Source organism: Lygodium microphyllum, chromosome 30, assembly GCF_053477565.2.
Source record: "Lygodium microphyllum isolate KBCC chromosome 30, Lygodium_microphyllum_v1.1.10, whole genome shotgun sequence".
NCBI classification, from domain to species: domain Eukaryota; kingdom Viridiplantae; phylum Streptophyta; class Polypodiopsida; order Schizaeales; family Lygodiaceae; genus Lygodium; species Lygodium microphyllum.
Window position 1 is genome coordinate 111281451 of NC_141164.1, and position 22769 is coordinate 111304219.

A 22769-nucleotide genomic window follows, 5' to 3' on the forward strand; every position below is an offset into this window, starting at 1 on the left:
AATAAGATATGTCACCTTTATCTCTAGAGGTAAGTACACCCTACAAACGTAGATCCTTGAGGTTGTCACACAGATTGCTAGTTGTTTAAGAGAAGGGCACCAAGCAAAGCTTGAAAGTAGGGAGATGAAGTCTCTGAGATTGAAGTAGCTTTTTTGAGTCTGATTATAAGATGCTCTCACTCCTACTTGTGCTTAGCAAGCTGATCCATTTCTTCTCTTTCTTATCTAGTCTGCTTGGACTTGCATCATAAATTCCTTTGAAGCAACTAAGTAGTATAATCTACTTTATCTCATGAGCCTATCTAGCATTTAATTGCTTAATCCATCCCACTTAAAGATTGAAATCCCCACTAATATGATCTAGATTGCAACTTTGTATGTAATCTTCTCAGCTAGCTGGCTTGCTCCTAGTGAGTTGCATTGAGGCTAATTTTCAAGTCGACTTGCAAGGAGACCCCCATCCTAGATTAAACAACATGTTTCCTCCTCATGATTCAATCAAATATCCTCAAGGCTCTCCATGTGTAGAAGCTTCTAACGTCAATCACACTTCTAGTTGTTCATGCTTTTGGATGATTTTCATTCCAAAACTCCTTCAAACTGGAGATCCATCTCCACCATCACCTTTGTCCACTTGGGCTTTTGTCTTCACATGCAAGCATCTTCGATGCTATTTTTGGCCTTTGATATAAGGGCTTCCTAGCCCTTGTTCCTATATAAGATCAAGCAAGCACATTTGGGCAATTGCACATGCACATGACACGTACACATATATACCCTATAGACCAATAAGACCTTCACTAGTCTCTCACCAAACATAATCTATAATTCCATTATATCATTGTAGTGCACACTTCATGTATAATACCACAAAATCAAACCACTATAGATGAACATCCCCATCCCAATAGTATGCATACTAGGTTTTAGGGACAAGTAATATGCACAAAAAAAATCAAATAGAAGTAATATTTTAGATATATATCAACACACGAGGGTGCACACACACACACACACATATATATATATACATACATACATACATACATATATCCTATAAAGACAAAAGTGATTCCCTCCTCTCGATCTTTCCTCTCTTAATATAGAAGGAAGCTACACTTTGTCCAATTCCTCTCACTCTCTTTGTGGAAAGAAGAACCTTAGCTTGAGGATGTAGTGCTTGAGGATGGTGCAAATTTGTGCATCTCCGATCCCCATGGCATGGAAGTAATTAAGAGAATGGGTTATACGAAGCCCGACTGTAGACAAGAGTAGTGAGGTGCATAATGACAAACCCGTGTGAGTGCTAAGTACAAAGTTTTAAAAAAAACATACCTCAACATAGCTTCATCCTCCTTTGGCCTTGCATGTCAGTTACTAACAAAATATCCAAAGATTAGCATATCCTCTCCCCTCCTTAAAATACAACATAGTTTCCAAATTCTAACTCTAGAGCTACAACATAATAGCCATGAAGGAAAAAAATAACCATCAAATGAATGTTTTCATCCTACCAAAAGAGCCCCTCAACGTCCCTTTTTGCTTGGCTTTATTCCATTTTAACAATAAAATGCACAGTGTATTTGGCGTGTATCATTGCCATGTCTCTTCATATATGTTGATTTTTATCTAGTTTCTTGATAAAATAAGTATTCACCCTTGGTAATTAGGCGAGATTTGCTAATAAAACTTTCGTATCTAATATCTAGTGCATCCTATTGTCATTATAGTACCATTGGGTCTTTTCTTCTTCTTATGAATTATTTATGCATGGGTGATTTGTATTTTAGTTTCTTAATAAAGTAGGAATTCACTCTTGGATTCTAGCTACAAAAACATCTTAGGATATTGTAACTAACTTTGTAAGACCATGATTTCAAGTCCTTATAATGTTATCGAGTATTTCTTCCTTGTTATGAATGAATTTTGTAGCAAAAAAGCATTGAAAACAACATACTAATCATTGGAGTAATCTTGTAAAAGAGCTCTTTAACAACATCATGCTTTTTCTCCAACGTTCTTAGAACTTTTTTTAAAAAAACACATTGCAAAGAAATATTTTTCACATCTATTTTGAATGCCTTTTGAAGGTTGAAAAAATGCCACATAAGAAACAAAACTCTATATCAAAATTTGTTTTCTTAAAGGGTGGAGGTACTTACAAAGACTTGAGGCAAGAAATCGTTCTTGATGAGCTTATATCAAATGACTTTATCTTTTTGAGAAGTTCTCAAATTCTTCCAATAGGACTCTCTTGGGAGGATAGATGTGAGGTCTATGGTGAAGAAGTAACAATACAAGAAAGAGTTGTCGTTGGTGGTACTTCCAAATCACAAAGATTGGAGTTTCTAGATTCTACCAAATGATCCTCACACTAAGCATTTGCAAGTATTGCATATATATCTTGAATTTCTTAATACTAATAAGGAAGGAGAAATATATGAAGACCGAGAGACAACCATAGGTGTTACAAAAAGTTTGCTTAAGAGTACTAGCTACCAGAATGGAGCTTAAGAAATGGGACAGGGATATCAAGATTTCCAAAGAAAAGCTTCAAGTCAATAATTGCCATGATAGATGTCAAAAAGATCCTTGTTTCACTTAGGGACAAGGAGGGCATGATACCATATCTAACTTTGCACACTTACATATTAATATAGCAACTCATTGATGTCAACTTAGCATATGTGAGAACAAGTGCAACATGATAATCAATTCATTGATCTCACAAAAGAAGCAATCATGATTAAAAACGAAGAGAAGATTAATCAAGCAATGGGCTCAGTTTCTAGCTTTGGAACAGAGAACAATGTGATCTTTGATCTTGTTTATGAGACTCTTGGAGACTACACATGTTTACCAAATATGTTCACAAAATGTACTTTTTGATGATCAATGAATACCTTTTTTACCAAAGAGATTGGGTCACCCATCTATGCATAGTTGAACATGTGAGATCAAAGCTTCATATCTAGGCTAGACAAATAGAGGGTTGAATGAAACAACTCTTAAGTTTGGTCATCCAACAGAGCATCTATTGAAGACAGTACACAAAGAAACTTACTTATCTCCTTTAGACCAGCTACTAGTATATGTATGCATAAAATGCCTATATTCTTTCCATCATGACACATAACCTACATTACTATATCTAGATATATTTTACTTTATCTTTATATAGGCTCTTTTGGCAATGCTATTTTGAGGGTATCATAGAATGTACCACAAGAACACGTTGCATACTCTTCATATTATCCTTTTTTGGTTGCTCATGGAAAACAAGAGAATACATAGCTTCAAATGAATCATATAGAAGGTGTATCCTCGGTAGACTTGGGTGATTATAATAGTATAAGCTCCGATGAGCAAATAATTTTGGCTCTAAAAGAGGGTTTGTATAAAGCAAAGAACATATTTGTAAGACTAGGTATGCAATACAAGGATTGGTGTAATAATGTATGGGCTGAAAGAGAAGGATGTGAAGCAAGAAGTCTAACCTTTTGTGGAAGTTGATAAAAAGATTGTGAGCAAAAGCACACTTGTAAGCTACATAAATGAAAATCTTACATTGTTAAAGGATAGGGTTGCAAGGGTGAAAGATGAGGTCCTCTTTTTATTAGAAAAGAAAATAAAGCTTCATACTCAAACATGTCTCACAGTCGGGTTGGATTGTGCCATTTTGTTTGAGAATACATCATGAAAGGATACAAAAAATGAACACAAAATAGGTAAAATTTGAAATACAAGTCAAGGAATAAGCAAAGGGATATGGTACTTGGGAAGAGTAATAAGCATGAGGAGAAAGTTGTGAGGTAGTTTGAAAGAGGCACATGGTCCCTTGCAGGTGATGTGTCTCATTTACAAAGAGTGAACTCCTCAGGAATGAAGTGTGTGCTATCTTATGCTCCAAGGGATAGCTTAACAGCTCGCTCTCTCTCTCTCTCTCTCTCTCTCTCTCTCTCTCTCTCTTTGCTTCCTTTTGCATGAGAAATACAACAAGCGGCCTCGACTTTGTGGACACAATGGTCCTTAGTGATTCCACTCCCTTTTTCCACGATATGCCTATGCATAACCAAGAAACATGTTTGCCTTATCATAATCCTTAGTTGCACATTCTACCTGGTATTTTCAAGGTAAAAGCGTGGATCATAAATTTGATCATATTACTTTCTTGTGTGAATGAAGCATAAGATGTGGCGTGATTTGTCACTCCCTCTTCCACATTTCTCCTTGTACGATCGCTTTTCACCTTGCATGGCTTCTAAGAGCTTATTTTATTGCCTTTTTTTTCGAGGGAGGCCTTAATAAAATGCGTACTGACTTGTTTCAATAAAATGCCACTTGTTTTGATTTGTGTGAAACTGATCGCAGAGTTTTGCCCCCATGTGAGGGGGCTTCACTAACAAGCTCTACTAATAGGCGGCGAAGAGAAAGCTTCGGGGTAAAAAAAGGTCTAGTGGAGGTCGGCCAAGAAGGGGTCAGATATTTCTGAGTTATAGTAAATCGAACTGGGGGAGAGCGGAGAGGAGAAGAAAGAAGAATAAGGATGAGAAGAAGTCGAGCTGAGGCAAATATATATCAGCAACAAGGTGGGGTGGTGAAACGTGGGCGATCGAGCATGCGCAAAACAAGCAGGCACAGCGCCTGGAACAGCTTCATGCTGAAGCAATTATATTCTAGTGATCGAGAACTTGGAATACTTGTGGATGAAGCCGGAGGACCAATTCTCTCAGCCCTACGAGCTGAAATCATGGACTGCAGGAAGGCCGCAAGAAAACAGAGGGCGAAATTCCAGCCATCTCAGTATCACTCTAATTCAAGTAAGTGCTACGATAACGTGACTGCGATCTCCTGCAGGTATATTGTCAATAATTGTTGAAGCTCGAGGAGGAAGAGTGATATTGTATTATAGAGTGCTTTGCGGAGAGGAGCTGTTAAGAGAGCAGGGAATAACTTTGTGTTATCACTGTTTTGCAGGGGGGAGCTGTAAAGAATGGGTGGAGAAATTAGCAATGGCATGCGCCATAGCCCGAGTGGCACAGAGCCGCTTTGCCTCGAAGATCTACCCTTACTACTTGTCAAGGTTCCTTCCCACCATTGCAGAGGAGTACATCGATCATGATGATCAGGCCGAGAAGCAGGAGGAGTTGAAGTCAGCGGACAGTATATCAACGTCTCCAGCTAATTAACGATCACAAGGAGGCAGGAAAACTCCGTAATTTTGAGGGAAGCAAATGCGCAGGGAATCGGTAAGGAGCAAGCAAAACTTCGACATGATATTAGCTGGAGTGGCAGTAAACGCTGTCACAGTACTAGTACAGAGAGCGGGAAGATGACTGAGCTGGATATGATCGAAATACCAAAGATTTGTGACTGAACCCTTAATACTCGGTTAACTTTCTTCATGTACTCAATATTCTTATTGATCACCGTATGCATCACGTATATGCTCTGGATATACACTTGATTCCTCCTGCGTGGCTCTGATCTACTATCTATCTTGTTCGGTTTGGCTTTAACTTTGTATGAAGGTGAGATACACACCTAGTTTGTTGCTTGCAGCGGTGTTAAAAAAGCTAAGGTTGTTCACCCTAAGCCAATTTTTGCACGCTAAGAGCAAGCAACAGCGTTATTCGACGACTCCCACTGACGCCTCAGCAGAACTTAAACTGAATAGCCCTCTTGCTCCTTTTGGTATTGCCCGACGTTCCTCAATAGTGCTTGCATGATAGGGTCGTTTGGAGATGAGGAGAGTAGACTCCCCCTAGCGCTAGCAGCAGTTTCATTGTCTTTCCTCCTACGTGCAGCAGCTCTCCTAATTCCTTGATCCATAACAACTTGGGTCAGAGCACCAAAATACTTCTACCATCTGAATTCAGGGGGATCGAGAGGTCCCTTCCGTAGAGGAGGAGATTTGGACTCTCTTCGAGTCTAATGAATACTCCATCTCATGGATCTTTGAGGAGCATCTCTCATCCATAGTAGGAATTGACCCTGACTTTCCTGATGACTATGATCATCACCTTGAGGATTTCCTCGAAGGCTCCATATCTCCTATTCCCCTAGCCAAGTCTCTCCCACTTGATAGGCCTTTCTCTTTGGAAGAAGTTAAGCATATTGTTTTTAAGATGAAGCTAGGAAAAGCCCTTGGCCTTGTCAGGCTCCTTATGGAGCTCTTTCAGAAGTTGTGGGACCACTCCAGCCCTAAAATGGTAGAAATGATGAATGCCATTAGGAAATTTGGTTGCATGCTATAGGAAATGAACCAAGGACTGAGTGAACTAATTCCTAAGTCCCCTATGCACACCAAGACCTCTAACCAGTGGCTACTCACTATGCTTAATTTCACTTATTTTAAAGTGATGTCCAAGCACTAGCATTGAGAATCAAGAATATAGGAAGAAAAATTGTACACACAAAGCAATATGGCTTCATTCACGGCAAGAAAATTCAAGATGGAGTGGTCAAATTGTTGTCCTCAAATGACCTAGCATTGACTCACCATTCCAACTTTGTCTTAATCAATATCGACCTGGACTCAAGGCCTATGCTAGGAGTAGTTGGCACTTTATCAAACACATCCTTGAGGCCTTCCACTTTCACCCCATATTTGTAAGTATGGCGAATTCACTTTTTACAAATGCTTATGCCTCCATAAGCATTAATGGCAACCTTTCTAGATCCTTCCCTTAAAAATATCAATTCATCAAGGCTGTCCACTAGCTCCTCTATTGTTTTCACCAATTACTTACCCCCTACTTTGGAAGATCGATAGGAGGATTCAAGATGGTATCATCAAAGGGCTATCAATGCCGGATGGCTCAACTATTGCATCACAGTTCTTTGCAAACAATAGTGCTTCCATGGTGGTGGCTAAGAAGGAGTTTGTGGATAGCCTGATGGATATGTTTTCAAAATTTGCTTTGCTATGAGCATCAGTCATTAGTCAAGCTAAAATAGAGCTTTTCCCTCTAACTTGGGAAGGCCCGCAAGGATGGATGCTTAACTATCGCTTCAAGGTGGTCAAACCTAGCGAGATAGTTAGGTATCCAACAGCACCAATTGGATTCTATCCACTAGCTCCTCTATTGTTTACACATTACTGACACCCTTCTTTGAAAGATCAATAGAAGGATTCAAGATGGAACCATCAAAGGGCTACCAATGCCAGACGGCTCATTTGTTGCTTCATAGTTCTTTGCGGAAAATAATGCTTCCATAGTGGCAACTGAGAAGGAATCTGTGGATGGCTTGATGGATATCTTTTCACAATTTGCTTCGCCATGAGCATCAGTCATTAGTCAAGCTAAAATACAACTTTTCCCTCTAACTTGGCAAGGTCCAAGGGGATGGATGCTTAACTATGGCTTCAAGGTGGTCAAACCTAGCAAGATAGTTAGGTGTTTAAGAGCGTCAATTGGAGTCTTGTTGGTATTTTGATAAAATCCATGACAAGGTTGCTAAGTGGCACAAAGCCTCTTTCTCATTAGCAGGCATGGTAATTGTTCTTAAGAATATCCTTATCTCCACAATATTTTATATGGCATATTTGTTCTACTTCAGTAAGTCTTCTTAGGACCAGATTGAGAGACTCTTTAGACAATTCTTGTGGTCTAGAGGTGACATAAAATTGATGGCCCAAGCATGCTAGGATACCATCATTATTGCTAGAAGTGAAGGAGTTTCTAGCATGGAGTCCCTTTAATGCAGACAAATCCAATAGAATTTTTTTCAAGCTTCCTAGAAAAACCAACAAGATATGGTCATAGACCTTGATTCTAGAGGCTTGGATTGCATCTTCTACTAGAAAGGAAAATGCTTGGTATGACATGTCTCGGCAAGACATAGTCTACAATTATTAGTATCCAATCAAGAGCCCCTAATTAGATCTGGCCTAGACTCTCGTTAGGAGTTTGCAACATGCAATTTGCCAAGCCAATTGGTCCTCAAAGTTTAGTCAAAATGATGATGCTTTACTAATCTCTAGCATCTGGTTCAAACTAATTACGCTCTCGCCAAAAGCATTAACCTGGAAGGTTTGAAGACTTGGAGTAGATTTGGGAAAAATAGGACCTTTTCTCGATGTCTTTAGAGACAATTAGGGTTAGTTTCACTTTGAATCGCCAGGGAAGCACAATGGCTTTAGCACACTTTTGGACACTTGAGGATAGATTGGCTAATATCCACTACTACCCATTTTTCTCCCCCCTTTTGTGCACTAAAGAGCTAAACAAGGAAGAATTTGATCAAATGCAGCAAGCATGGAGATCTTTGTTTCCCCTTTCTAGCTATTTCCCTTGCCCTCACTCACTCACCATTGGAAGGGATGTTGCCAAACGGCTAGCCGTACCACTTGGCAATGTTGATTGAAGCATGTTTAAAAGGCCACCTCATCCTATATGCTTAGCTTTCTTAGATGGAGGCTCCTATCAAGAAAACTCCCACTTGGAGCTAGGCTAGTCAAAACAATTCCATTGTCCCCTCTCTATGTCTTCTACAAGAGACATGAAGAAGTTGGGAAACATATTTTCTAGGAGTGCCCGACAAAAAATCCCATTTGGCATAGGACTAGGATTAAATGGCTCAAAGGAGCCAACCTAAGATTAGATTTTGGCTTCACTATGGTCTTCTTTGGTGACCAAAGAAATGTAGACAATGCTTCATGGAAACTTATCATTCTACTGTCTACTATGGCCTTGGAATTTACTTGGATCAAGAGGAACAACATTGTCTTCAAAGCAAATTCCCAACTACTCCCCATTGAGACCACTAGCTCACTATCAGTATTTGAAGTGTTTGAATCATATCACTGGATCTTCAAGTTGTTTGGGTAGGAAGCTCAAGTCAATGTCTTAGTTGTGATGTCTACCTTGGCAATGGCTATTACCTTGTTGCACCTTGTTCTTGTGTTGAAAATATTCACTTTTTGAAATATAAGTTAACACATTACAAGAAAACAACATTGTTAGACATATACATTCCACACACAAGTTTTTTTATTTTGCTTTTAATATTGCACACATGAGGTCAAGTTACACAAATATAGATTGTGATTTATTCAGTATTACAGAAATGAAGTTTGTTTCACACTCTAAGGCATTATGCAATAGGCACATATGTTTCTTACTCTATTTTTATGATCTAGACATGTTGTCTTGGCTTATGTGCTATGTTCTATTTCTCATCATGTCCCCCCCACTTGTTCTACAGGCTGTCTCCCTTCTCATTGAGCTCAACAGCTGCCTCGGTCTCCTCCAGATCCCGACGCAACCTCTTATAGTCGATCTGGGCCCTCCTATCATATCAACAAGCCGCCTTCTTTTGGTTCACCACCTTCTTTGCTCTTTCATCCAAGCGCAATTGATAAGCTTGCCTTTTAAAGGCTTTTTGGATAAGCCTGCATTAGCTCCTGTTCTCGTGCATAAAGCATGATTCACATCCACGCATGCATTAAGGCAAGCACAAGCACAAATTCACACATTAACATACAAATAAGCACAATTAATCACATGCGCACAAATAGTTTGGTATAAAAATGTGTCCAAGAACATGTACACATGAAAGCATACTCACTCACAAACATACATATATTTTCACAACACCGATCACACACACACATGCTAATATGCAAGAGCACACATATGCACCAACACTCATATACTTAGGTACTCAAAAGACACAATTATAAACATAATGCACAAGCATATAGTCACATGTAATAGGCCTCATTAGATACACACACACATGTATATTTGTATGTATATATTCCATGCCCACGAACAAGAGGCCATAAGATAGAACAAAAACATACATATGTATATCAATACATAAACTCTCCTCTTTCTCACCTCTCCAATTCTTGAACTACTCTCATCCCACTCCCCACTAACATCTCTCCATGTGATAATAATGGAAATAAAGCCTGAACTTCACACTAATGCCCATTGCTACACGATCCTCAATATGTCCTAGAAGGATATGCTTGTGCAACTAATTGAACAATGTCCTCAAACATTCTATGATAAGGTGAAAAATGCAAGAGAAAATCATGAAATGTAGAGCAAGCATACAATTCTTCCATAATGGATGTGTATGTATTGAAGTATGGTTATGGCTACATGGTGCTTTGAGTGCCCAATGCTTGATGCATACAAAGGTTCCTTGATTATTTGAAGTCCTTTGGCACTCTTTTCCTCTCGGACATGATGATACTCCTCTCAACCCCTACACTTACAACTCTCTCTTTCTTGGCCATGTATGATGAACCATATACAAACCCAGTCTCTCCTTTGATTGCAGTCCTTCCCAAACCTCACAACTCACCCATCCATCTCACCTCTCTTCCCATGATTCCTATTAAGTGTCATCATTCCCCAAGGTGTTGTGCTAAGAGGTGCGTGTGTGTTTGAGGGTGCATATTCAAAGTGCTCGTTCAACTAGGGTTACTAAATATAGCTCCACTAGGACTCATGCTGTGTTGTGCATCAAGAAGGTGGAGTCAAGTGCATCTTCTAAATGGCATGGAAGTAAATAAGATGAAGGGGTATAAGAGGCCCTTGTGATGTGCCCAAAAACAATGTATAGTGTGTGCTTGTGTCCATCTTTTCATATGATATGTATGAGTTTAGAGTTCAGAAGATATATGTTTCCTTCGTGTTTCAATGACTTACAGTATCCACTTCCTTCTTGTCAACTTGTACAACTCCTCAAACTTGACAAGAAAAGGTTGTATGCTTTGGGATATACAAAGGACAAACATCTCTTGAGCTCCTAGGGTATCACAAGTTTCAATTTCATTGGGTATCCAAACCAACAAGAATCAACCAACTCTCTATAAAAAGTTTCAAAGACCACACATTCCACTACATACTGGGGGTGTTTTGGATTTTCTACAAAAATCATGAGAATGTGTCTTCTAGTCCTTTGCCACTTGTAGCTTTTCTTATTTTTTCTTACACCGAGATTGCTAGAGAGAAGCTGCTACTACAGTGATCCATGGGTGTTGTGTTGAAGCAAATTTGGAGTCTCCTAGTGAGGGAGGCCATGCTAAGAACGAAGCAAGCACAAGCGTGGTCTCTCTTCAGAGCTTTTGTGAGATCATGGCTTCTCAGGGCTCCTTCAAACTTATGTTTAGGGGCACAGAGGCCACTAAGTCAGCGAGTCCCTTCACTTTCAAGGTCCATTCTACATTCAATTAAGTGTTGGCACCATTTTGTTGGAAGAATACGGCAGACAGAATAGGATGTATGCCCGAGAGATGCTTTCTATAATAGGCCAGGTCATAAAAGCATTATCCATTGAAAAATGCTGCATAAACATCCTCGAGAAGGTGGACATAAACGATGAGAGCAAGTCAATAGGAAGGTTGGACAAGAAGACTGAGGGTGGCGTTACACCCTTTTGGACAGGGAGAGACGAGATCGTCTTATATTCCTGAAGGGGATGCTATTGACAAATTTGGGAGGGAGCTTACAAGTACTAGGGAGCAGTGTAGCTGAGGAGTCTGGGCTAGCTATTCCCTCACACAAATACCTCCAATTTTTGCCTAAGCATGTCTTTGTTGATGGCACACACAAGGCACTGAAAGGTAACTGGTATATTTGTCATCCTAAATGGCATGCCTATGTAGGCAAATACATCCCATTTGGTTGCAAGTGTTGTTTTATGTCTATTCTCAAGGTGTATGTGTACTTGGTTGTAGTTTGAGAAGCCGTCCAGGAAACTATAAGCTTCCTTTCTTGCTACTTTTTCGAGCATGTGCTCAATGTAGGGTAGTGGATAGTTGGCTTCCTTTCTTGCTACTCTTTCGAGCATGTGCTCAATGTAGGGTAGTGGATAGTTGTCCATCTGATGCCAGGAGGCATATGCCACGGTGGATTCCGTGAGGTTTTACGGTGGATTCCGTAAACTTTGATGACCGGGGCTCATACACAAAGTGGATTCTTTGTGCGAGAAGTTGATGGGGATGCCAGTCCTTTTCGGGGGTTTCATTAATTTAGTGTGTACATGGGTGATTCCATAACGGGTGATTCCGCAAAATGCATATTAAATTAATAAACGTTTATGAGTTTAGAGTGCGCACTCGTAATAAATTAAGGTTAGGATTTATTTCTAACCAGTTGATTTATTTATGTAGCTGAAGACTGCTAGGTATTCACTTTTGTCAGTTTAATTGTATTATTTTACTAACGATTGTGAATGCTTCAGTTGATGTGTAGAGATAGCAGCAGTGGCGGAGGAAAGCATTGGAGTCTAGCGAGTATTCGAACTATGGATTATATTTTGATAGGCGTCGCGCCTATATTTTGTCATGTCTATTGAGGCATCGATTATTGATTATTATTTTGTATGCGCCTATGCGCACGGATATGTTATTTCTATTTGGGACATTGTGTTGGGCGTGCCAGACTCTATGGGCACCGTCCATTAGCTTTATTTCCTATTTTTGTAAAAGCAAACTCAAAAGCTAAAAGCTTGTCATATTTTTGTAAATTGGGCTATTATTGAGCATGAAGATGGAAATATACATAAAATACATGCTTTGCTTTGTGAAGCGCTCACACAAGGCATGGGGGGAGATTGAACCCAATTGGTCTCTTGCTCTTGTCGTTCATGCTTTTTACATTGGAATTTGTGCAAAAAGGTAGAGTTCATGTTCTTGGGGACCTTCTAGGATTCACTACGTGAGGATACTGTGACCGATCTGCGCACCAGTGGTATCAGAGTGGAGTTGAGATCAAGAGCTTCCAATCGCTACCCATCTCGAGCGAAGGCAGAGCTCCTGGAACGATCGGGCTCTACGATCAATCTCGTCGCGAACCGTCGATACAGGCAAACTTCTGGCGATCAAGAACCCCTGTTTCTAGTATCAGATCGCGAAGGACCAGTCAATACAGGCGGAGGACCACGCATTCATCTCCATCATCAAGTCGTCAACAGAGAAAGATAAGCTCCATTATTTTTCTAATTCTTTCTTTCAAAAAAAGCTTAAGAGAAAGCTTAGAAGCTTGGTGAAAAGCTAGAAAATCAATCGACTGATCCAGGAGGAGGCCCGAAAATCTCGCGATGTCAAAAAATGCCTCCCCTCACGATTGCGCCGTTTACCGATTCAGAAGCCCCCCCTTATCAAGCTTAATCTATTAAGCTTAATTCCTTAAGCTTAATCAAGTCAGACAAGACAAGCAAGTCAACAACTCCAGGTCCTGCACTCCAGAAATCAAGTTCTGCAAGTCAACTGTGATCAAGTTCTGCAAGTTCACTAAGTCAGCTAAGTCTGCAACTCTGCATGTCACATAAGTCTGCAACTCTGCAAGTCAGACTAGTCAACTGGAGTCAGAACTGACTTGTGCTAAAAAATCCTAGAAGGGTTGTTCCTGCGCAGAAACTCCGAACTGCAAAGTTATTCATGGCAAGGTATTCTACCCATACGCAGGTTCGTTGAGTATTTTCAGCATACGAAAAAGGAAATATCGCAGATTTTCTGAAGATTGAGAAAGAAATACCCAAAAACACATAGCCTTGTAACCCCGAACTTGAGCTACGCTCATCCTGCTAACCTGATTTTGAGTGAGAAAGGTCTTTTGAGTTTTATAGGATGACGGAACCACATATGGATGATCCTATGGCTGAAGACGACCTACCTGAGCCTACGATGGAACAAAAGCTGGACCTAATCATGATGCAATTGGAAGAAGAACAAAGGGCTAGGCAAGCATTGCAAGCGCAATTGGCAAAATTACAAAGAGCGTCTACCGACAAAGAAGAACCTCAAGCTGAAGATTTGATTCGACGTACCATCGATGCCACTCTTGAAGCTCAAACCATTCGTAAGGAATCAAAGATAAGTATACGAAGTTTCAAATTTGGCACTTTCAATGGCATACGAGAAGGAAAGACTGTTCTAGCATTCATTAGTTAGTTTGATGACTATTTCCATGAGGAAACTTATCCAGAAAAAGATAAAATCAAGTGTGTTACTAATCATTTGGTAGACAGAGCATCACTTTGGTGGACTGTCGTACGCAAGAGCATAGAATGTCCTGCTACTTGGGAAGATTTCAAGAAGAAGTTCATGCAGAATTTCCTTCCACCGCAATTTCATGAGAAGGCTATCAAGCAATGGGATCTACTTCAACAACGGGATCGTGAGCCTATACCTCAGTATACAGAGCATTTTTGGAATGCACTCCTACAACTACGCATGCTTGAAGATGTACCAGAGACGACACATAAGCGGAAGTATATGTCTGGACTTCTTGGACATTACTACGCTGAAGTGAACATGTTCAAGCCTGCTACCCTTGAAGATACCATTTCACTAGCTCATGACTCTGAAGATAAGTTACGTGGTAGAGACAGACGGCCACAGCAATTCCAAGCCAATGGTAATTATGGATCTAAACAATTCAATTCCAATTTTAGAAGATTTAATCCAGGTCGTTTCTCTTCACCATCTTTCCGCAAGAATTGGGCTAAACCACGTGCATTACCATCCAATGTCAATCCAAATCCTAAGCCTATTCCACAAGCAAATCCAAATGTACCTAGACTTCCCACCATTGCAAATAATGTAACCAAAGCCAAGCCAATAGTATGCTATAAATGTCACCAGCCTGGACATCTCGCAGCAAATTGTCATTCAAAGAAGCCATTATCTCATATCAACTATCTTGGAGCCATGGACGAAGACGAACATGAGGATATGCCTGATTTCACTGAAGATGAGGACGACACCACTACTACTTCTAACACTTTACCAGGTATGCCTACTCCACATTCATTATTGACTATGAAATGTTTGGTGCATGGAAAGGAAAAGACTATTTTGCATGATGACGATAGTACTCATGATTTTATTTCAGCAAAATTGGTAAAGGAATTGAAATTACAGACTGTACCTACGCATTATCGCATAAAAGCTGCATTTTTAGGCACTAGGTATAATGGTAGACAGGAAGTCCAAGACTTAGAGATTCAAATTGGTTCATACACTGAAAGAAGAAATTTCTTAGTTGTTCCATTACAATCGAGTGACATTATTTTAGGAATGCCTTGGCGACACCAGCATAATCCAGATATAGATTATTCCACACACACAATGAATATTAATTTTTAGGAAAAATCTATTACATTATATGGTATGCATGCATCTAATGTTTTTCCACTGCTTTCGCATACTCAAGCTAAGCGTGCATTACGCAAGAGTAGTAAATCATATCTCATTTGGGTGAATGAATTGCAAGTAAAGGAAAATCATATGCACCCTAGGCATAAGGAATTTCTTGCATATTTTAAGGACTGTTTTGCAGAAGACCTACCACCAGATTTACCTTCTTCACGACCAAAAGACCATAAGATAGATTTGATCCCTGGCACACAACCACCTTGCAAAGCACCATATAGGCACAACCAGATAGAACAAAAAGAAATCCAAAGTCAAGTTGAGGAATTACTAAATAGAGGTTTGATTAGACCTAGCAGTTCTCCATTCGGTGCACCTGTATTGTTAGTCAAGAAAAAGAATAATACCTATCGTATGTGTATTGACTATCGAGCTTTAAATAAGATCACTGTAAAGAATAGGTATCCTGTTCCTAGAGTTGATGACCTTATGGACAAACTGCAAGGATCTTCTATATTTAGTAAAATTGACCTTAAGTCTGGTTATCATCAGGTGAGGCTAGATAAATCTGACATATTTAAGACTACATTCAGAACACAGTTTGGTCATTACGAATTCTTAGTCATGCCATTGAGATTGACTAATGCACCTGCCACCTTTAGTAGAATGATGAACCGTATCTTTTTGAAATATCAATATTGTGTAATTGTTTTCTTTGATGATATTTTGGTATTTAGTCAAAATGAGAAAGAACATTATGAGCATTTATCATTAGTTTTTCAATTATTGAAAGAAAATCAACTGTTTGCAAATTCTGAAAAGAGTGAATTCTTTAAGACAAAAATTGAGTATTTAGGTCATATTGTATCATCTAAAGGAATTAAAGTTGATCCTAAGAAAATTGATGCAATATTGAATTGGCCTATTCCTAAAAACATGCATGAGTTACGCTCATTCCTTGGTCTTGCTAGTTTCTATAGGAAGTTTGTACGTAATTTTTCATTACTTGCTTTACCATTAACAAAACTTCTCAAGAAAGGAATTGTTTATCAATGGAACAAAAATCAACAGAAATCCTTTGACTTACTGAAACAAGCATTAACAATGCCCCTGTTCTACAGTTGCATGACTTTAAAAAACCATTCTTTCTAGTTGTGAGCGATGCTAGCGGATCAGGAATAGGAGCCGTACTAATGCAAGACAATCATCCTATAGCATATTCTAGTTGTAAGCTGAAACCCTCTGAGCTGAAATATTCCACATATGACAAAGAACTATTAGCAGTTGTACAAGCATTAAGATAGTGGAAACACTACTTAATGGGTTCAGAATTTATGATAAAGACCGATCAGCAAAGTATTCGACATTTACTTAGCCAACCCCAAATTTCTGACCGTCATATCAAATGGGCTTCCTTTATTCAAAGTTTTCATCCTATCATTCAATACCAACCTGGAAAAGAAAATGTAGTTGCTGATGCATTGAGTAGAAGACCTGCTATTCATAATATTTCTGTCATATCTTTTGATTCTTTGATTGCTATGAAAGATACATATCACCAGGATATTACTTTTCATTCTGATTGGAATAAATTAGTTCAAAATAATTTCATTCCTGTTGATTCATTGTCATATAATGATGGATTTATATTTTATGAAAAGAGACTGTGTGTTACTATTCCATTCCAATCATTTGTTTTGAATGAAATTCATTGTCCCCCATATCAAGGTCATAGAGGTATCATATCTACATTACGTATGTTAACTGAAGATTTTTATTGGCCGCATATGGATGCAGATGTATCTAACTTCGTTTCTGAATGTTTGATTTGTCAAAGAGTTAAGAGACATCATGGTAAACAGTATGGATTACTTATGCCTTTGTCTATTCCATCTAAACCTTGGGAACAAATTTCTATGGATTTCATTACTGGTTTACCAAATACTAAATCTAACCATGATATGATTTGGACAGTTGTAGATAGATTTAGTAAACAAGCATATTTCATTCCATGTAAAAAAACTTTAACAGCATCACAGGCAGCACAGTTATTTTTTAAAACTGTTTTTACTAACCATGGATTGCCAAAAGTTATCATTTCAGATCATGATTCTAGATTTTGTAACAATTTTTGGATTACCCTGTTTGCTACAAAGATTGATTTCTCATCTGCATTTCATCCAGAAACTAATGGACAAACAAAAGCCACAAACAGCACCATTCTAGATCTTTTACGTGCATATACTATCTCCAAACCTCAGACATGGGACACTCATTTGCATTTATTACAGTTTGCATATAACAATACACTGTACACATCTACAAAGAAAGCACCATTTGAAGTCATTTATGGATATAGATTATCTACACCCGTTGTATCTTTGTCTAATAGAATTCAGAGTGCTGATGATATTGCTAGTATGCATAACAGTATTTTTGATGAGGTTAAGGATATGATTGCTAAAGCCCAACAATCATATACCAAACAAGCCAACAAGAAAAGACAAGCCATGAATTTCAAAGTTGATGATTATGTTTGGCTGAGAATAGAAAAACGTAGACTGCAAAGTGTAGATAGACATCCAGTTGTCAAACTAGCTCCTAGATTCTATGGACCATTTAGAATCATTCATAAAACTAATGATAATGCATTCAAGTTAGAATTACCATCTCATTGGAAAATTCACAATACATTTCATATTAGTTTATTGAGACCATTTAGAGGCCAATTACCTGTCCACCCTGTTTATGAAAACCCACCTTTATTAGAGGAAGAGACTGAAATACTTGAACCAAAAGCTATCATTGACACTGACTTTATGACCACTAGAACTGGCCGAAGGTATTCTAGATATTTAGTAAAATTTAAGAATCATCCTGTAGAGGAAGCACAATGGATGCACGCTAGAGACTTAAATGCTTTCCCCACTCTATTAGCTCCACATTGAGCTAATAGCAATTGAGGTCAATTGCTATCCCACCCCGGGGGTATGATGCCAGGAGGCATATGTCACAGTGGATTCCGTGAGGTTTTACGGTGGATTCCGTAAACTTTGATGACTGGGGCTCATACACAAAGTGGATTCTTTGTGCGAGAAGTTGATGGGGACGCCTGTTCTTTTTAGGCGTTTCATTAATTTAGTGTGTACATGGGTGATTCCATAGCGGGTGATTCCGCAAAATGCATATTAAATTAATAAACGTTTATGAGTTTAGAGTGCGCACTTGTAATAAATTAAGGTTAGGATTTATTTCTAACCAGTTGATTTATTTATGTAGCTGAAGACTGCTAGGTATTCACTTTTGTCGGTTTAATTGTATTATTTTACTAACGATTGTGAATGCTTCAGTTGATGTGTAGAGATAGCAGCAGTGGCGGAGGAAAGCATTGGAGTCTAGCGAGTATTCGAACTATGGATTATATTTTGATAGGCGCCACGCCTATATTTTGTCATGTCTATTGAGGCATCGATTATTGATTATTATTTTGTATGCGCCTATGCGCACGGATATGTTATTTCTATTTGGGACATTGTGTTGGGCGTGCCAAACTCTATGGGCACCGTCCATTAGCTTTATTTCCTATTTTTGTAAAAGCAAACTCAAAAGCTAAAAGCTTGTCATATTTTTGTAAATTGGGCTATTATTGAGCATGAAGATGGAAATATACATAAAATACATGCTTTGCTTTGTGAAGCGCTCACACAAGGCATGGGGGGAGATTGAACCCAATTGGTCTCTTGCTCTTGTCGTTCATGCTTTTTACATTGGAATTTGTGCAAAAAGGTAGAGTTCATTGTTCTTGGGGACCTTCCGGGATTCACTATGTGAGCATACTGCGACTGATCTGCACACCACCATCTTAGTTGCAGCATTGACCATTTTATAATTCACACACACTTGAATCTTCGGTTCTTCTTCAAGATAATCACTATAGGTGACACCCAGTCATTGTGCTCAATTTTGTAAATAAATCCAGCCTTCAACATCTTATCTATCTCCTCCTTAATGGTGTGTGCATGCTTGGATTCCTTAGGTAAAGTCATTGCTTAACTAGCATTGCATCAAGAATCATAGGGATGTTATGATTCATGATCCTCAGATCTACTCCTTTTAGTTCATCTAAAGACCAAGCAAACACACATATGTACTCTCGTAGGAGAGCAATGAGATCAGCCTCCTCTCTTGCTCAATCACGTCAGCTAAGAATAAGGATCGAGGCTTTTCATCTTCCCCTATTAAGTTGACCTCCTTGACATTAGTGGGCCCTTCTATCAATTTGCTTACCTATCCTTGCCTCTTAGAAAATCAGGAGGAGCAAGGAGCCTTTCCACTTGGATAATCGAGCCTCAAATAATGTTACAAGCTCACAATATGAGTACAAGTATGAAAGTTGAATGCATACTTGACAAAAAAAAAAGGAGATTTGTATATTTATCTCACCTTATGTTTCCTTCCAAAAAATGGATGAGAATTTCCTATCCTAATTCCATGGAACTCTTTTCATTGTATTTTGATGAATATGAAGAGTTGAGTATGATGTTACAATTGGTGCCTTTTTGGTTTGTGATTGGAGAAGTGAGGTATATCTTTGATACATTAGAACCCATGCATACTTGCAGTTGTGCTAGAGTACTTGTTCTTTAGTTTCATGACAGACTATTGGGTTGGAATAGAGACTTGGATCAACTGGGGCTTGGGATGTTATGGTTGCTATATGTTTAGAAGTTCATGATGTTGACATGATATTGAAATAAGTTTCTTTTCTATCACATGAAAAGGCTTAAGTATGTGCAACACTTCAATTCATTTTTGATAGTGATACTACAATTGAAGAAGCATTAAGAATAGCATGCCTTTTGTGTGTGGAGAGTGTTTGTAGGAGGGTTGATGATTTACTTGCGGGATTGTTGGATTTTTTTAAAGTTAGATAAATTCACCTTTAAATGGCAATATGGGTAGGTTGCATGCTCTTTATGTCTTGATAGTTTGAGAACAATTTTGGACATAGACTCGAGGGAAGAATTGATAACACCTTAAGAGTCCTAAAAGAGAAAGAGGGAAAAACTATTGAACTAATGAGAGGAGCATTGCTTTCACTTAAAGTTTTCTGAAAGTAATTGCTCGAGGATGTGAAAATGAGACCTAATAAAGAGCTTATTGGGTTTATTTTTTGATGTTACAAGTTGAGAATCCAGAGGGTTCTGTTGAGGTGCAACAAAATAAATAGATAAGGTTCCAAAGTTCCACATGTTTCTCTCACAGGAAGTAATGCTTAATCAAGATGAGTCGAGTTGATGTGAGCTTAAAAGATTGAGTGCTACAAATAGAGAGAAAGAGCTCATGGCATAGAGAAATTATTGCTATTTGACTCCAAGAGAAGAATGTTATCTTCTTGAGACTTTAATTATTGTTACTAGTCCTCTCTAGTAGAACTCAAGGCTAACAAACCCTAGCACTCTATCCTACCAACACTCCTTAGCATCTCTCGATCATGTGTGATTGGAGGGTTTTTTCTTAGTAGTTGAGTGTGTGTCAATGTGGTAGAAGCTTTTGGATAGGAGAGGTAGTTATAAGTGCCATTTTAGGGGGACATACATACATACATACAACCTACACAAAAAGAACACCCAATTTAAGCCCATTTTGAAGGCCATAGACAAATAATATCATTCTAATGCTATAGCATTAATCATCACCTTTTCATTTGTAGAAAAAACATTTGTGTAATGCTTCTACATCTTACCCACATGAATCTTCCCAATTATCATAGGATTAGATTGGCTTCTTAAAACACAAGTCCACCTTAATTTCAAGAATCACACTACATTTACTAGACATTCCACCCATACCTCTATTACAATGCAACCAACTAATTAGTCACGCTTAACACTTTATAGAAAATGTAAAGCATACAAAAGACATCAAAAGCATCTTCTCATAATTCCCACAGCTATCTCAAAGTCATAGAAATACAAGTCAAATCAAGCTTCCAATTGCACATGTAATCATAGGCTGAGAGTGGATTTTAAAAGGCTATTTTGAAGTAGAAAAGAACCCAAGAGGCCATAAAATACCAAATTTTCATGCAAAATGAAACAGTTGCGAATCAATGAGCTAGATTTTTCCTAGATGGAGTTTGTGCCCGAAACCTAGCGTAAGTCTTGGTTTGTCGATCAAAGTTCGTTTGACCCCCTATTTAATCCCCACAAGGTTTTGTGGTATGAAGAAGCTACATGATCTTAGAGCCAGAAAGTGGATGGTGGGTATCATCTTTATAGATTTTGATGTCATGACACTAGCCATCCAAACGGATTTCAATTCCGAGTGTGTTTGCCCCCTCAAAAGTGAAAAATCCACTTGTGGCAAAAAGTGTGAATATGCAAGTGATCTAGTTTTTCTGAAACTTAAGTTTAAGGTTGTTGGGAATGAAGAGGCATGAAAAACAATGTGGGAGGGGGGAGGGTCGTTTTTTTCAGTGCCCCTTCCATGATTAAAATAATCCATTTTTTGATCAGCAACCTCATGAGAGGATTGCTCTTGCTTGTGATCTTCACCATTTTTTCACTCTTCATCGCTTCAAGAATGACTCGATTTGATGCCAGGAGGCATATTTCACGGTGGATTCCATGCCACGATGGATTCCGTGAGGTTTTACAGTGGATTCCGTAAACTTTATTGACCGGGCCTCATACACAAAGTGGATTCTTTGTGCGAGAAGTCGATGGGGACGCCTATCCTTATCGGGTGTTTCATTAATTTAGTGTGTACATGGGTGATTCCATAACGGGTGATTCCGCAAAATACATATTAAATTAATAAACGTTTATGAGTTTAGAGTGCGCACTCGTAATAAATTAAGGTTAGGATTGATTTCTAACTAGTTGATTTATTTATGTAGTTGAAGACTGCTAGGTCTTCACTTTTATCGGTTTAATTGTATTATTTTACTAACGATTGTGAATGCTTCAGTTGATGTGTAGAGATAGCAGTAGTGGCGGAGGAAAGCATTGAAGGATAGCGTGTATACGAGTCATCACTTATATTTTGATGGGCGCATACCTTAGGCATGGCGCCTATATTTTGTCTCGCCTATTTATTGAGGCGTTGGATATTTATTTATTATTTTGTATGCGCATGGGCGCACGATTATGATATTTGTATTTGGACATTGTATTGGGTACGCCTGGCTCTTTGGGCGCCCGCCTATTAGCTTTATTTCTATTTTGTGCTAAAGCAAACTCAAAAGCCAAAAGCGTGCTATTTTGTAATTTGGGCTATTATTTGAGCTTGAAGACGATTAATACATAATATACATGCTTTGTGGAGCGCTCACACAAGGCATGGGGGGAGATTGCACCCAATTGGTCTCTTGTTCATGTCGTGCATGCCTTTTACCTTGATTTTTGTGCAAAAAGTAGAGTTCTTTTGTTCTTGGGGACCTTCCGGCATTCACTACGCGAGCATACAGCATCCAATCTACGCACCACGATTTGGTGAATCATTTAGCAAGATCTCATTCTAGTCTTTCTCTCTCCTCTCCTCTTGTCGATTGTTCTTATGGATTAATGTAAAAGAGAGGGGGATGGACTGAGATGGACGTTTTTGGTCAAACAATTAAGTAGGAGTGGAGAGACACGTGAGTCAA

General features: G+C 38.7%; 1 protein-coding gene across 1 annotated transcript; it reads left to right on the top strand.

Annotated features, from left to right (window-relative positions):
- Positions 1-4400: 4400 nt before the first annotated feature.
- LOC148010242 (uncharacterized) lies at positions 4401-5417 on the top strand. The gene is made up of 2 exons (XM_087673470.1): positions 4401-4820; positions 4978-5417. The coding sequence occupies exons 1-2, from the start codon at positions 4547-4549 to the stop codon at positions 5187-5189; spliced, it is 486 nt and encodes a 161-aa protein (XP_087529596.1). The 5' UTR covers positions 4401-4546; the 3' UTR covers positions 5190-5417.
- Positions 5418-22769: the final 17352 nt, after the last annotated feature.